This window comes from Dermochelys coriacea, chromosome 1 (genome assembly GCF_009764565.3).
Source record: "Dermochelys coriacea isolate rDerCor1 chromosome 1, rDerCor1.pri.v4, whole genome shotgun sequence".
NCBI classification, from domain to species: Eukaryota; Metazoa; Chordata; order Testudines; family Dermochelyidae; genus Dermochelys; species Dermochelys coriacea.
This window is the reverse complement of record NC_050068.2, coordinates 160482374-160499737: the sequence shown is the minus strand read 5'-3', so window position 1 is coordinate 160499737 and position 17364 is coordinate 160482374. Positions and strand designations below refer to the sequence as shown.

The following is a 17364-nucleotide window of genomic DNA, read 5'->3' as shown; positions in this document are numbered from 1 at the left end:
AAGTGTGCATTATATTTTTCACATTAATTTATTTATTCCTCTAGTCATCATCATGAAAAGCTAATGTCAACAGAAATCGGAACTTACCTTTTCATAAGGCTTGTTACACCCAAAACCAAATATTAACAGATGCCCATGAGAATCTGTACAGGCAAAATGTTGTCCATCTGATGAAAACTTGCAGTCAAAAACAGCACCATGTCCTTGTCCTTCAATCTAGATTGAGGACATGAAACTCAAGGTAAGTTTGTCATATTTTTTGGAACAAGCAATACTGTACAGCCTTCTCCAAACTTCAATTACCAGAGACTCCCTGTTATTTAAAAAACAAGGCCATGTTTTTCCTACTACATGTTACAGTGAAATTTTTTGTTACATTTAGTTTATTTAATGCTCCCCATTACACGATAATTAGGACTTCCATCTTGGAATTGGATCTGCACTGAAACCCCCTTACACCTGTAGAGTCTCTCTGAAGTCAGTTGGACTTTGCAAAGGCAGAAGCATTCACCCATGCAGATCTGATTACAAGCTTGGGCCCCCTCCAGCAACGTACCCCCAAATACAGTCCATTTTTCCCTGCTGAGAGGGAAATGAGAAATTTAGAGATTTATCCTAGATCTCTACCATATGTAACCTATTCTCAATATAAATGAAGAGGAACATAAAATTATATTTAGATTGCAAAGTCAAGAGTCTATAGTCTACAGAAGGGCAGCTTAGGAATAGGCAGAGGCAGCTGGCCCCATAACCGTTGGCAGTTATGAGTGGCCATTACACTGCAGTCTGCTCCAGTGAGCAGGGCCTAGCTGATGATTGGCAGTAGCCACTGAGGCAAGGTGGGTTTAGAGGATTGGGGGTTCCCCTGAGAGGGGAGACCCAGAGCAAGGGGGTACTGCAGGGGCAGAATCCTGAGGTAAAGGGCACCAGGGTCCAGAAGGGACACAGGACCAGTGGCTGGCAAGACACCAGCCTGCAGAGGGCGCTCCATATGCTGGAGAACTAATTTCCTGGACGACCAGCAGGAGACGCCGCACCGGTGAGTCATTGCATTGTTACAGTGAACCACAAAAAAAGGCACCATCACTTGCTGACTTAAATGACAGTAGCATTCTTAAAGACACAGCTGACAATGTAATTACTTGTCAGAATGAACTCTGAGGTGCTGGTCTAAATATAACAAGGGACTACACAAGCTAAGGGCTTTAAAGACCAACAGGGCCAAATTAATATCAAACCACCATTTTAGAAGCCAAAAAATGGGTAGAGAAGATACTATGATCACAATTGCTCTAACATGTTGCAAATTCTGGAAAAGGCAGAGGAATGTACAATAATTTGATCTTACCATGTTAAAATAATGCTTAGTTTTGATGCCTTTTGTAATATCCCATATAAAGATATTGCCATCATGGCCTGCAGATAACATAATCCTTGAATCAAAAGGGTGGGTCTCCAACACAAATACTTCATCTGTATGTCCCTATTTTAATATAGAAAAATAGGCATAAAAAAATCACAAGTTTACAATTAATACGTTAGAGAGTTCTGAATTCATGCATCCATCACGATTCCTCCCTAATCGAACACTTCTAAGACCCTCAAGACTGCCTCCAGAAATCTGAGAACTTTTGGTGGCCCAACAATCATGCAATTGTGAAAATGACAAACACTGTACATGGGTGCAAAAGTCAGGGCCACCTTGTGACAAAGACAAGATTGTTTTTGAACTACACCATTGTCTGGATTCAAACAAATATGGCATCATACCTACTTAATTTAAAAAACGGGAATTGATATTTATTCAAGAAAAGTCAAGCTTTTCCCTACTTCACATGGAAGGTGAGCTCAATTTTATTGTTCTGAACAAATTTGTTAATCTAAGGTACCACAAGTCCTCCTTTTCTTTTTGTGGATACAGACTAACATGGCTGCTACTCTGAAACACACAGGGATTTTTTGTTGTGTTTTTTGATGGAAGGGAAGCTGTTGGGTTTTTGGGTGTGTGTGTTTTGTTTTGTTTTTTTTAAAAAAGTACAATACTTGCATTATATTCAGATACAAGCTTCCAAGACAATCAAATTTAATGACCAATTCAACATGCAAATGCCACTTTAATACTAACGAAAGAGAGAGGCTGCATATTTTAAAAGCAGGTAAGATCATTACATACCACCATATCATGAAGCAATTGCCCAGTATAAGAATTCCAAACTTTTAGCAGATGATTATTCACAGCAGTAACAACAAAATCATCATTTTGATTCCAAGCTATCATTGTTACTTTAGGCTTCATAAATCGGTCTTCTTCAGAATGAGAGTCACTATTGAAAAAAAAAACAGCACGAGTGTAAGTATAACTTTTAAAATAAATGTTCATTTCAATATCTAAACAAAAATTGAACTCTTGTGATAAGAATCTGACCTACTGAGCTAAGGATTAAACTCTAGGCTTAACTTGTCCATTATTTTGATATTTCTGCAGTAACTTGACCATAGAATGTGTTGACATCAACTTTAAATCTGAGTTTTTATTGCTTTGGTAGGTTTTACTTTAAATCACAAAATTGCATGCAAAACAAAAGTCTTTTTAATTTAATGGAAATATCAATGATATATTTTAGGCTCTAAATGTTAGTGAACCTACTGAAGAACTGATACTTAAAAAAACCCTCATCCAACAGTCCAATAATGCTCAGCTATCCTATTTCCCTTTTTTTTTTTTCAATTAGATAAACTTCATGAGAATGGGATGTTTCTGTAAGTTGTCACAGTACAGTTCAATAAGAAATTTGAATATTGAAGTTAAGAATCAGAATGAACTATAAAGATACTAGAAACTAAGGACCTGGAAGTCTCAATCTGCCCTGAAGTCTGATTCTAAGTTACTCTTGCTTCTCTTTTAAAGAAAAAAAGACTGTTGAAAGCACTTTGTGCGTCTTAATTCACAGTCCCTACATGTGTATGTCAAAAAGATTTGTGGAAAACAAGGGAGACATAAAATAAAACAAATCCAATTCCTTGAATATAGGCCTCTGAAGAAGGGATGGGAAAGCACTGCTAAAAATGTTAGTGTATTTATTGGATAGGGTGCACAAAATTACCTCCATCTTTTTAGATTGAATCCATATGAAACTGACTTCCTCAAAGTTAGGAGCACATTTAGATTTTTGGAATTTTAATTTTGAAACTCTCAGAGCAGTCTAAGATGCCATAATATGTGGAGAATACTAGAACACACTTGGAAAAAAAATAGCTATGCTAATTAAAGCAAATCAAGTCATGATAAAGTTACAATTTATGGTAGCAACAGGGCTTCTGGATTGCTAGAAAGGAATCAGATGCAGCAGGCTTCACTAAAGAATGGGCATTTTTCTGAAGAAAAAAAATGGATATTATACAGAAGAGGAACTTCTTTAATAGACTAATCAAAAAACACACATGCTTACTTACATTAAAAGGGGCAGAATTTAGATTAGATTTCAGGCAGATAGAGTGAATCTTTCGAAGTACCCGACTCCCCATAAACACACAAATAGAAGACACTCAGCCTACCCTGGTAACCTGTCAGCCATATCCAACAAGATGCTCCTCCATTCTGTTTGCTGGAAGCACCAGATATGGGCTGTTCCATCTCTGCTGCCACTTATGAACCTTGAAATAATTGTAAAAGATGTTATCTAGTACACAAAAGCAGATATTCACACTATTTCAAATTAAAAATAAACCCATCCAGAGTTCTCGGGGCACAGACACAAGGTTAAATAAAACCTACAAAATGGAATAACTACCAAAACAAATTATCTTTCCAACCCAGGCTTAGACTCTCCAATGACCCAAACTCAGATTTCTTTCCCAGAGAAAGCCAAAGAAAAAGATGAGCTTTCTATGTAAGCGCAAGGTCAACAAATTTGAGAACCAGCAGAACAGGAAAGCAAGTTCTGAGTTAAGGACTTCATGAAAAACCTGTCTCCAGGTCCTTCCTTATTAAATCAAAACCCTTAGCTCAAATGCTATGGCATCAGACAGAGAAGGGAAGCCTGAGACATCCAGGATGCAATCCATATATGGCTTTACAGACCAAAAAGAATATTTTAAAATTGCACTGGGAAAGAAATTGCAACAAAGGGTAGATTTATGCCTGAGCTCCATCCATATCCTGCACAAGAAGCATGGCTAAGCAAGAAAGCAGTCATACTTTTTACAGATTACAATTTCTGGATTGCATAAAATAGTAGCCCCACGTAGATAGCACTGGATTACTGCAATATGAAAGTGCCAAAGACAAGGATTACTATAGAAAGCCATATTTAGAAAAAAAAACTGCAACCTCCAGGCCAGGTGTAGATTACAAAAGCATTCTTAGTCACTTATCTAGGTCTCCAGTAAAAACCAGAAGTATGCAATTTATGGTTCCAGTTGCAAATATACCAGGAGAACTAAAGGACACACATACTTTGATTTATCAATATGCCACTCAGTTATTGTCTTGGATCTTTTCTGCATTTAAATAATAAGAATATAATAGCAGCACTTAGGGTGTTTTTCATGCAGCCACACTTTTTTGTAAAATCTTTTTTTTTTTTTTTTTTTTTTTTTTAACAAAAACATACTTGAAGAAAAAAGTTTAAAATGATTTCATACAATTTTATTACAGAAATCTCTTTCCAGACCCTGCTTTCATTTCCTGATCAAAATACATCGTAAAATTAGGGTAGTTTGCTGAAACCACTAGCAAAAGAAAACAGCTGATCAGACAGCAGTGCCATGTCACAGAAATACTTGGCACACTTCATCAAATAAGTCCATTTCTTAGATTGTAAATTCCTTGGTGCAAGAAAAAATGGTTACTCACTTCTCGTAACTGTTCAAGATGTTTTGTTCATGTCCATTCCAATCAGATGTGTGTGCACAACGATGGCCGGAAGATTTTTCCCCTAGCAGCAGCCGTGGGGTTGGCCTGGGTGCCCCCTGGAGTCACACCTTCATGGCGCTCAATACAAAGCCCTACTGACCCGGCACCCCTTCAGTTCCTGCTTGCCGGCTACTTCGACAGAGGGGTAAGAGGGTGGGTACTGGAATGGACATGAACACCACATCTTGAACAGTTACGAGACGTGAGAAACAGTTTCTTCTTTCAGTGCTTGTTCACATCCATTCCAATCAGGTGACTCCCAAGCCAAGTTCAGGAGGTGGGGCTGGAGCTGTCCACTGATTGGAGTACTGCTCTTCCGAAGGCCGCATCATTTCTGGCCTGCTGGGTAATCGCATAATGTGGGCGAAAGTGTGTATGGAGAACCACATCCCCGCTCTACAGATTTCCTGGGTGGGAACTTGAGCCAGGAATGCTGTAAATGAATCCTGCACTTTGGTAGAGTGCGCAGTGATCGAAGGTGCAGGAACAGATGCCAGGTCGTAGCACTCATGGATACAGGACACAATCCAGGACGAGATGTGTTGGGATGACACTAGCTGACTTTCATCCTGTCCGCCACTGCCACGAACAACTGGATTGACTTTCTGAACGGTTTCATTCTCTCTATGTAAAAGGCCAGCGCCCTGCGGACGTCCAGAGAGCGGAGTCTCTGCTCCCAGGCACTGGAATGAGGTTTACGGTAGAAAACCAGGAAGATTACGTCCTGGTTGATGTGAAACTGCCAGACAACCTTTGGGAGGAAAGCAGGGTGAGAACTGAGCTGAACCTTGTCCTTAAAGAACATGGTGTAGGGAGGATCTGATGTCAAAGCCCTGAGCTCAGACTCCCGAGGTTATTGCTACCAGGAACACGACCTTGTAGGAGAGGTAGAGCAGGGAGCATGTTGCTAAAGGCTCAAAGGGGGACCCCATGAGCCTAGAAAGGGCCAAGTTGAGGTCCCAGGCAGGGAGCGATTGATGGATGTGAGGGTATATAGCTTGTCAAGCCCCTTTAGGAATCGGCTGACCATGGGGTTAGCAAACACCAAGCAACCCTGCATGCCCGGGAGGAAGACCAAGATGGCAGCTAGGTGCACCTGTATAGAAGGCAACGAGAGACCCTCCTGTTTCAGATGAAGGAGGTAGTCTAGAACGTGCAGCACTAAAGCCAGCGTTGGGGGCGAATGGCACTGCGCCAACCAGTCTGAAAATTTCTTCCACTTGGCAAGGTACGTGGCTCTTATAGAGGTTTCCTACTGCCAAGGAGGACCTGTCTAACCTGGTCTGAACAGGAAAGCACCAATGGATTTAACCACTGAGCTTCCACATCGTAAGATGGAGCGACTGGAAGTTGGGGTGTTGGAGACGTCCGTGTTCTTGTGTGAGAAGGTCCAGGGAGAGCAGCAAGGTAATCGAGGCTCCCATGGACATATCTAGGAGGAAAGTGAACCAGTGCCGATGGGGCCAGGCCAGTGCTATCAGTATGACCAGAGCTTGATCTCTGCGGATCTTGAGCACCACCTTGTGAACGAGCGGTTTGGGTGGAAAGGCGTATATTCCTCCCCCAATGGAGGAAGAATGCATCCATGGCGGAGCCTGGGCTGTGATTTTGGAAGGAGCAGAACTGCTGGCACTTCCTGTTGCGTCACATGGCAAAGAGATCTATTAGGGAAAACCCCCACCACTGGAAGATTGAAATTGCAGTGTCCGGGTGAAGGGACCACTCATGGCTTTGGAATGACCTGCTGAGGTGGTCCGCCAGCTCGTTTCTGAATCCCGAGGAGGTACGAAGCCTGCAGGTGAATGTTTTACACAGAAGTCCCATAACATGAAGGCTTCTTGGCACAGGGGAGAGGAGCATGCACCCTCATTTGTTGATACAGAACACTGCTGTTGTATTGTCAGTCATGACTAATACACATTGTCCGATTAGTAAGGACAGAATGTTTGACATGCTAGGTGCACCGCTCTCAGCTCTGACAGATCTGCTCGAGACCAGAGGCCTTGAGTTCTGTGGTCTCTCAGATGAGCTCCCCAGTCCAAGTCTGATGTATCAGTCACCAACAACGGACATGGCTGTGGAGCAAAGGGACCCCGGAGCACACCCGCTGAGCATTGATCCACCACCGAAGAGAGTCAAGGACCAGGCGAGGCAGGATTATGATCTTGTCCAAGCTGTCCCGTCTGCTGTGCCACACCACATAGGTACAGGCTGCCATGTGCCTAAGAAGTTTCAGACAGTTTCGCGCTGGAGTGGTGTGGAACTGCATGACTCCCCGGATTACATTGTTGAAGGCCTGAAACCTCGCCTGTGGCACGTATGCCCTGGCTTGGGTCGAGTCCAGTACTGCCCCTATGAACTCTATCCTCTGGCCAGGAAACAGTCTATTTTGCTTCATTTAGGAGTAGACCCAGGCTCTCGAAGGTGGCTCTGATAAATGTGACCTGAATTTTCACTTGCGTCCTGGAGCAGACTTTGATCAGCCAGTTGTCCAGGTATGGAAACATCCGTACCTGGTGCCTCCACAAGAACACGGTGATGACTGCCATGCACTTGGTGAATACTCGAGGTGCAGCTGACAAGCTGAACGTGAGGGCAGTAAATTAGTTGTGGGTACCATTGACCACAAGCCTGAGGTACTTCCTGTGGGTCTGAGTGATTGCAATGTGAAAGTACGTGTCCTTCAAGTTGAGGGCGGCATACCAATCTGCTGGATCTAGTGAGGGGATGATGGAGGCCAAGGAGACCATGCAGAAACGGAGTTTCTTCATGAACTTCTTGAGCTCTCACAGGTCAAAGATACGCCTGAGGCCACCTTTGGCTTTCGGTATTAGGAAATACCAGGAATAGAAGCCCTTGCCCCTGTGCTCCAGAGGAACCTCCTCCACTACCCCTAGTGATAGGAGTAACTGCACCTCCTGGATGAGTAGATGCTTGTCAGAAGAGTCCCTGAAGAGGGACAGGGAAGGGGTGTGGAAAGGCACAGAATTGGATGGAGTATCCCCTCTCTACTGTGCAGAGCACCCAGCAGTCGGAAGTGATACGGGACCATGCATGTAGAAAGGGGATAGTCGGGAGGAAAAGGTGAGGAGTAGATGCAGTCTCTGATCTGGTGCGCTGTCCTTGACTGCACCTTCAAAAGGCCAGTTTAGGGCCAGAGGGTGCCTTGGGCTGGCCAGAGCCCTGACCTAAGGTTGGGTGTTGCCGCCTCCTCCTCCTCCAAGAACCATCCTGTCGGTTCTGCTGATGGAATCTCGGAGAGGTTGCAGTAGGAAGGGTCTCCGCTGTGTGGCTGGAGTGTGCAGACCCAAAGACTTGAGGCTTATGAGTCTTTCAGGCTGTGCAGCCTCTTTTGAAAGACGGACAAGAGAAGAGTCTCACCCTTAAATGGGAGGTTCTGAATGGTCTACTCCTAAGGGAGCCCAGAGGCTTGTAGCCAGGAGCCCCTTCTCATGGCCACCCGAGGCGCCATGACCCTAGGGGCACATCTGCAGCATCCAATGCAACCTGGAGGGAAGCGCGGGAGACTCTATTCCCATCCTCCTCCAAAGCCGAGAACTTGGTTCGGGAGTCCGAAGGGAGGAGGTCGGCAAGTTTGGCCATCACCACACAGGTGTTGTTCGTGTACCTGCACCTGCTGACAATGGCCTGTTGGTTTGAGATACAGAGCTGCAGACCCCCTGTAGAATAGACCTTTCTCCCAACAAGGTCCAGATGCTTAGCCTCCCTGTTTTTTGGGGAGGGCCCTTGAAAGCCCTGTCTCACGCTGGTTAGCAGCATCCACAACAAGAGAGTCAGGGGGTGGGTGGAAGTAGAAATGTCCGAGCCCTTGTGGAGGGAATGAAATAATGCCTCTCATTGCGCTTGGGTCTGCCACAGGGTCTTGGTGGTGTCCACAATCAATATGGGAAGGCCCTGAGGGTGCGAGGATGTCCACCACAGGATCAGCCTCCTTGACTACCTCCTCGGCCTTAATGCCCAGACCCTGAATGGCCCTGCACAGCAACTGCTGCAGCACCCTGTTGTCCTCAAGCACAGGAGCTATGACTGTACCCACCAATGCTTCATCCAGTAATGAAGAGGAGGAAGCGTTTATAATGAGCAGATGCTCCCTGCCATCTGCCCCTGGGCCCCCCCCCCGAGACTCTCGGGGCAGCATTGGTGCTAGGGGTGCAGCTGACGGTGCCAGAGCTGCAGAGGACGGACCAAGAGTTGGTGCAGCCATCAGTTTGATGGGAGGAACCATCGAAGGAGTCAGTGCCAATCCGCTCACAGGCGCCCAGGAAGGCGGAGGGCCTGACGTTGACGCTGCCTGTGCCTGTGTCATATCGACAATGGTGCCAGCGTGGGAGACGGTGCGAGGATGCTGCCAAGGTCAGAACCAAGCACAGTGCCAGAGTCAACGATGGTGTCGCCGTCAGAGGCGTTGGTGTGTGGCAAGTGCCGAGGGCAGATGCATAGCTGATGGTGTGACAAAGGTGGCTGAAGCCACAGAAGACATCACAGAGCGGTGACCTTGGATTCCTCCCTGTCCTTGGTGAAAAGCCCAGGGGGTCCAGAAGGGCCACTGAGGCGGGTTCTACCATTGCAGAGGCCACACCTGGGGCTCCCTCCTGTCTCTCCTGGACCTCGATCTGCAGCTCCTGCTTCTTCTGGAGTGATAGGAGTCAGACTCGGACTCAGAGGTCTCAGACTGAAGACCATGGAGGAGCCGAGCCTCGGTGCCTTGAGCATCAAGAGTTCGGTGAGGGGGTAGGCTCTCCATCCAAGTGAGCCAGCGCTGAGGGACATAGCGAGGGGAAACACCTAGACATCATAGCCAGCTTCCCTCCTGACTGCACCAGGGGAGTGGGGCAGGTCCACCAGCGCTAAAGATTCTTCCCTCCTGGGGGGTGAGAACAGCACCGTAAGGTGCAGGAGATCCTGAGCGGCTTGGTAAGCTTCCAGCGTCAAAGGGAACTGTAGCTGCTGTGTAGGGAGTGGTGACTGAGGGGGGGCAGGAGTCGACACGGCCCCAGCAGGGGATCCAGAACTGTGGCCCGCCTGGGGTCTCACATCTCTGCGTTAGCCATAGGAGAATGGCTGTCCAGCTTCTTTTTCTTCTGAGGCACTGGCGAGTGGGATCAGTGCCTGCCGTCAGCTGGGCCTCATGAGGTGCCAATTCGGTGCCAAGCATCTCAGGATGAGTCCTTTCTCGGCACCGAGCTTGACAACAGTGCTGGGGAACTCCACGTCAAAGACTAAGCGTTAGGGGCCAGGTCCCCTGAGCCCAGGTCAGAGTGAGGGCGTAGGCTGCCTCCACAAGGATCACCTTCAGCCGCTGTTCCCTTTCTTTAAGAGTTCTTGGGCAGAACACGCGGCAGATCTTACAGCTATCCTTTTGGTGGCCCTCCCCTAGGCACTGTAAACATGAGGAGTGTGGATTGCTCTTTGGCGTGTGCTTTGCGCACGCCACACAGTTTTTAAACCCCAGGGACTGCAGAATGCCACTGCTCTGGGGAGGCAGGATGGGGGGGAACCCCCAACAACTCTATGCTAAGAACTCTAAGACTAAGGTAACTATATACAATGAGTAGACAACGCACTTGCTAAGCAAGAGTTAAGGGACGTTCCAGCCAACTGTCACTGACAGTAAGAAGGAACTGAAGGGGTGGCAGGGCTTTATACTAAGCGGCATAAAAGGCGTGACTCCAGGGGGCACTCAGGCTGACGCAACGGATGCTGCTAGGGGAAAAAATCTTCTGGCCATCGTACACATGTGCGCACACACACCTGATTGGAGTGGACATGAACGAGCACTCAAAGAGGAACTGAATCTTTGTCTCTGTACAGCACAAAGTACAATGGGGTCCAAATACTTAGACGGCCCTTGGGCATTATGGTAACATTAAATAGTTTCTTCCTACTACTTCCTTGCCCTGAAGCCTTAGATCCAAGTAGGGGGCTCTTAGTGGATATGATGCAGAGGTGTAGCGTTCCTAGCATCTGACATGGAAAAAGGGTGACTAAAAGGGTAACACACTGGAGCCGATAAGCAGGCTAAATGGAGAGTATGTCCTGCAAGACAGGATTATGCACTGGGAAACTGATGAGGGGAAGGGAAGGTGCCTGTGATGTAACTGACACTAGCAGGATGCACAGCACATTTCTAGCTGTGGGAAGAGAAGTGGGTACCGGAAAGTGTGTGTAGCGGTGGGGGGGGGGGGGGAATCCTGGCAGTGTCAAAGGACGAGTCATCTACTGTGAGGACCCCCAGTAGCAGAAGCTAGCAAATCAAAGGCATCTTCCCTTCTCCTGTTACATCAAACCCAATATTCAATGTCTCTCCAACAAGCTATCAGAAAGCCAGTTAAAACAAAACACCATAAAAACCGCACAAAAATGGGGAAAAAGCAGCTTTAGAAAAATCTTAAATGTGACTAGAAGGATAGATCAACCTGGACAATCCAGACAGGGTCCTTTGCTTAAATATATGCACTGTTGCCTTGTAAGATTTATGGGTGTGCTTTTTAAAGATTTTTAAAACTGCTCAGCATCAGTTAACTCTGCTCCCATTTAAGACAACATGAATTTTACCATTCCCTTAAGTGTAAGAAGCAGAGTTAGGCCAACATTTACTGCTTTGAAAAGCCCACCCTTAATTCTTATTAGAAATATGACAACACTTTCCTCTCTAGTTAAAAAAAAATCAGCTTATCCAAATAGAAGATATGTTAAAATATTCACAGGGAACAAAAGCACAGAGCTGAAACTAAAGTGAACACTGCACTCTAGAGAAAAGTAGACCATCCTTCAAGTTATAGCTGTATCAGATTTTCTTAGTTGAGCACTCCATGAGTGCGACAGTAAGTATTTAATGCCAAAACATTTGAAGGACATTTACATTTTGAGTCTTGCAACATACCTATCACCGCTGTTCGAAAACTGAAGGCTGTCCACTTTGTCCTGCAAAAGAAAAGTTTTTAAGAGAGGTTAGAAGTTAAATTATTTTTAATCAGGAACTTAATTTCTTTTAGAAAAATGTACATAGCCTTCTTTACAAAGAACGTTAACATACAGGATCAGAAAAAAGTATTAGCCAAGTCCCAGAGAATGTGATCTCTTTTGCAACACTGCAGAAAACTCTCCCATTTCAGAACAATTTTGATTAAAGTTTCACAGTACAGAATATTTTTGATCCTAACTGGTACATATAATTGAAAGGTCAGCAGATCCCTATACAATGATCTTAGTAGAATTTGCTAAGATTCTGACGCTAAATTTAAATTGTAACTTTTAAAAGAATGGTCCACTTTTTAAACTCATCTTGCTAACATACTTGGAATGAATTTGTGAAACTTTGCAGACCCATCAATAAGTAGCTTCCCATTAGTAACTAGGCATTTAACTCAAATTTGAATTTGGACTTTCACTATCCTAAGCAAGTTAGAATCTAGATGAACTGGTTTCTACAGCAAAATTATATTTGCGCAGAGTAAACAAGTTTCCCCCCGCTCCAGACACACAAACTAGTTAGCTATTCATATTCATCAAGATAAAATGAATGGGCAAGGAGATGATGTACCCATGCCAGAAAATTTTTGAGTTTTGGAATTCTTCTCTAAAGATAATGAAGAACACTCCAACTCTTATCACCCCCAAAAACATATAATTAAAATGAGGAAGTTAAAGTATTATTTGGAAAGAAAGCAACTGAAACAGGGATATAAGAAAGATAGTAAGTATTTAAAAAGCCATTAATAACGCTTGGGAAAAAAATTTAACCACCACATTTAGACCACATAGTTACAGATAAAATGTAATTGTCATACATCTTTGACAGCCTTACTTACACTCTGACCACTAGTGCACCACAACTGACACCCATTCTAATATTTAAAACTTTAAAAAGCTTCAGTCATTTAAAAAAAAAAAAAAACCACCAACAACCTACCAGAAAACTGTTCTTTTCTCCTTGGCCTAAATATAGAATCCTCTCCATAAACCACACCTGCCCATGGCCCACGACATGCACTACCCCATGCTGCACAAGTGATAAGTTTCTTTTTAGCATACCTTAAACTTATGAGTTCTGGAAATAGGATTTTTACACTTTAAGTGAATACACCACTTTCTAACAAGACAATTCTTGTTTCTAACCCTGAAAATTACCAAGGTAACTGCCTTTAAAACTGACATGTAGAGGTGTTTTAAACATATTTAAGAGATACAAAACTATCAGAGTCCTGTACGGCTGGACTCATGGTGCTAAAGGTGCCTTACTTCACAGGCAAATGATACATAAAAAAATGTAAAAACTCAAACGCTGTTTTATTAAGCATGTGGTACACACTATATACCACACCTTCATGTATTATTGGCACACAAGTAATGTAACCATCCCCAATTCATACTGATAAAACCGTGGTCCTATGGCATTAGGAGTTACCTGCTCCTCCACCCCCACTCATTCTCTCTACATATTTTTAAGTAAGCATGCTTGGTCTACATTCCTCTAATGCTTCTGCACCCATAATAGAAGGTAGATATCTGGTTCCTACAGGAGATGAGCAATAAACAGGGGAGGAACACTAAATCAAGTTACCAAATAAGGCAGCAACAATACTTACAAGAACCAAAAGGAGAGAAGCTAAGTTTTAATGGTATTGGAGAGGACCCAAGATCACAATGTCTATAAACACAAGGGGCCAAATTTTCTTACACTAAGGCCTCCTTTTACAGTTCTGCAAGTGTGAAGTAAGGGTAAATGTAATTTATTCTTGCTTTAAGGCTCCTTTACACTTCCAGAGCAGTATAAATGTGAATCAGGCCCCAGAGAACATCTATAAAGGAAGGATTTTTTTTTTTTTAAACAAAGCATGGATCACGTTAGAAAATACTTAGCCTAGCCATTAAGTTATTAACAGTAAGAGCAACTGAAGAGAAAATTGGGCACCATCATCACTGAAGATACTCAGTAGGTTACATAAGCCATTGGGGAAGCAATGTTGGGAGCAGTCCTATCACATACAAAGGGTCAGACTAATGCAACTCAAGTGGCCTTTAGTGACCCTAGTACTTATGTTGCAAGAAGAAATATTTATTGAAAATACCCATAAACTGTATTTCTGATCTAAAATAGTCACTGAATTTCAAATTATAGCATACAGTATTGCAAGATTAAATCCATAGGTGATAAATACAATCATTTTAGCATATATAACCTATATTTATTACTGCACCACAAACGAAAGTACACACTTCTGTCTTGCATGTTTAACATAGGTTCTAATGTTAAACGTGCAAGACAGAAGTTTGTACTTTCATTTGTGGTGCAGTAATAAATTGCATTTATACTGCTGCGGAAGTGTAAAGGAGCCTTAAAACAAGAACCAACATTTACCTTACTTCACACCTGCAGAACTGTATAAGGAGGCCTTAGCATATGAAACATACCTAAAATAAAACATACTTAAAAGAATATCATTGTGATATGTTCCCTCAATTCATTTAACCCATATAAAGTGTTTCAAGTTACCATCACTTAGATTTTCACACCAGTATGCAAAATTTTAATCCAGAAAACTTAAAGCCATATCTAGAATGCTGCTAGAAGCCCCAACACAGTTCTTTAAGTATTTTAAATAGGTGACTTGTAGATTTAACAATCTTACTTACAGCATGGCTTTCCAGTTCAGCTATTTTTTCAGGCGTTTCAGAGCCAAAAAAATACATCCTGATAACATGATCTGTACTGCCTGTTGCTAGAAATGTACCACCTGAAAATTCAAACAGTAATTAAAATTCTTATCTGTGTCAGCTTTTTAATTTGTTACAATATCAAGTAGAACATGATAGATTAAAATTCTGACAAATGTCAAATTTCTTGCTGTTTTCCCACCACTATACAAAGGTGGAGTGAAAATTAATTTTTTTTTAAAATCCTTTTTAGCCATAAATAAGAAGTAAAATCACTAAATTTTAGTATGAAAGATTAAAGGAAACTATAATAATGAGAACTTTCTAAAACACGGTTGCAGCTAAAATTATATACCGTTTTTAGAGTATACTTCAAAAAGAAAGTGTGTTACATTGGGTATTTCCAGTGGAAAAATAGCCACATATTGTAAATGAAATTAAGGGTCAAGCGGAGAGATTCTGTAGCAGGGAAACAGTAAAAGGGTGAAAAAAATCCACACAACACATTTTTCATTCTCTTGCTTTTGTTTATAAAGGATTCATCCAATCACTGGGAACTGAAGGAAGCATAGTCAAAACATACAAGACATTAAGCCATGTGCAAAGTGCATGCAAAGCCAATAAATTTACATTACACATTTTAAATATACTGTTGCCCCTTGTTAGAATGCTGGTCAATTTCAGGGCTTTACAGCTGGTCAGTTTTGGTCACTGGAGAAAAACTGATAGGACCTCACACTGTGTATTTTATTTACATTATGTACATGTATCCTGTTTCTCTTAACACAGATGAATCCAAATCCAGAAACCCCAGCTCAGTCACCATCTGGAACAGCTACCTTCAGCGCTGTCCCGCCAGGTCTCCAACTGTCCTCTTAATGGCAACAGAATCTTCCCTGTCCCGGATGAGCTATCACCCTCCAATCATAAGCCAGAAAAGCAGCAGCAGATCTGTCACAGTACCTTCAGCTAACCTACTGTTTTTGTGATGAATCTTCAGAGCATTACTGAACGCACAGAGCATACATATAGATACCCACTGAAAATGCAAGAGATCATGTAGTTCTCTAGATTGGAGGTATCAACAGGGCATATCAGACATGTTCTATAATGTCATGCAAGAGCCCAACATTGTATTTACAGCTACACTCTTGTTGTCCAACTAGGAAGAGTACTCCAGAAGTAGCTGATGTGCTCAGCACAGGAGAGGGCAAAGTAACTAACAACTGGAAGTTGCAACAAGTTCTTTGTTAAGAAAGTCTTTGTCCATTCTTTACCAGATGCTGAATGTTATCCATCTGCTGGCCTGATCGGCTGTCCCAGAAGATGCCCTACCTGCCTGGAGCCTGTATCCAAGGTATTATGGAAAGGTTGCAAGGTTCATCTGTCTCTGACAACTACCCCATGCTGCTCATCCACGCAGACACTTATGATACTACCAGGTATGACCCTAATCAGATCAGCAATGACTGCAGGCATCTGGGAGCAAGTCTGAAGGAGTCAGGGGTGTAGATTCAGATATTACAGAAAACCTAACTACAAGAGTTGTTAAGCATTGGAAGAGGCTTCTGCAGGAGACTGACAGGGATTGCACATTGGAGGTTTTTAAAAACAGATTGGACAAACACCTGTCAGGGATGGTCTAGGCATGCCTCGGGGCAGGGGACTGGACTAGATAACCTCTAGGTCCATTCTAGCCCCTACATTTCTAGGATTCTATAAAACAAGGTTTTGTAGGAAGAACAGGATAAAGTTATATGGATCCTTACATTCAATTCTGGAGTGTAAGGAGAGGAATTATAAGATTTGTTACAAATGTAGGACAGTTGAAATTGACAGAATGTTTCTGTACATTAGTGGAAAAAATGACCCATATCAACATGCAACTTACCAATGCTAAAAGAAGAACAAAGCATCTGAACTCCAGGCCTAGATTTCTCTGTAAACTTCACTGGCCGATTACTTTAAAAGAAAAAAGTTGCTGAAAAATCAGGACATGCAATGTAAAGATTAACACAACCTTCCAAAAATCTGAGTTCACATTGCCACAAACACATGCACAATCACCAATGTTGAGGATCTAAAGTGCGTATGTTTTCTTTGTGAGAAGTCGGAATTACAGTAAGCTGTTTGATTTTTTTCCCCCCCCCTTAGGGCTGTTGATCAGTTAACTCATGCGATTAACAAAAAAAATCACAATCTGTTTTAATCGCACTAACAAACAATAGAACAACTGAAATTTATGAAATATTTTGGATGTTTTTCTACATTTTCATAAAGTATTCTGTGTTGTAACTGAAATCAATGTGTATACTGTTTATTACAAATATTTGCACTGTAAAAATCACAGTATTTTTCAATTAATCTCATACTAGTATTATAGTGCAATCTCTTTGTTGTGAAAGGGCAACTTACAAATGTAGATTTTTTTGTTACATAACTGCACTCAAACAAAACAAAGTCCACTCAGTCCTACTTCTTATTCAGCCAATCCCTAAGAGAAACAAGTTTGTTTACATTTATGGGAGATAATGCTGCCCACTTCTTATTTATGTCACCAGAAAGTGAGAAGAGGCATTTGCATAGCATTTTTGTAGCCGGCATTGCAAGGTATTTATGTGTCAGATATGCTAAAAATTTGTAGGCCTCTTCATGCTTCAGCCACCATTCCAGAGGACATGCTTCCATGCTGATTACGCTTGGTAAAAAAAATGCGCTAATTAAATTTGTGACTGAATTCCTTGAGGGAGAATTGTACATCCCGTTTTATT

The 17364-nt window shown here is 42.8% G+C and overlaps 1 protein-coding gene across 5 annotated transcripts in view; it reads right to left on the bottom strand.

Moving 5' to 3' along the window:
• BRWD1 (bromodomain and WD repeat domain containing 1) overlaps positions 1-17364 on the bottom strand; it is a 110310-nt gene that overhangs the window by 74691 nt on the left and 18255 nt on the right. For all 5 annotated transcript variants that reach the window (XM_038387136.2, XM_043507236.1, XM_043507232.1 and 2 more), the window contains exons 10-16: positions 16485-16555; positions 14573-14673; positions 11820-11860; positions 3556-3654; positions 2174-2324; positions 1349-1483; positions 88-216 (exon numbers count right to left, since the gene is read on the bottom strand). In XM_038387136.2, the coding sequence (XP_038243064.1) occupies positions 88-216; positions 1349-1483; positions 2174-2324; positions 3556-3654; positions 11820-11860; positions 14573-14673; positions 16485-16555 (727 nt within the window). The remainder of the gene's footprint in view (positions 1-87; positions 217-1348; positions 1484-2173; positions 2325-3555; positions 3655-11819; positions 11861-14572; positions 14674-16484; positions 16556-17364) is intronic.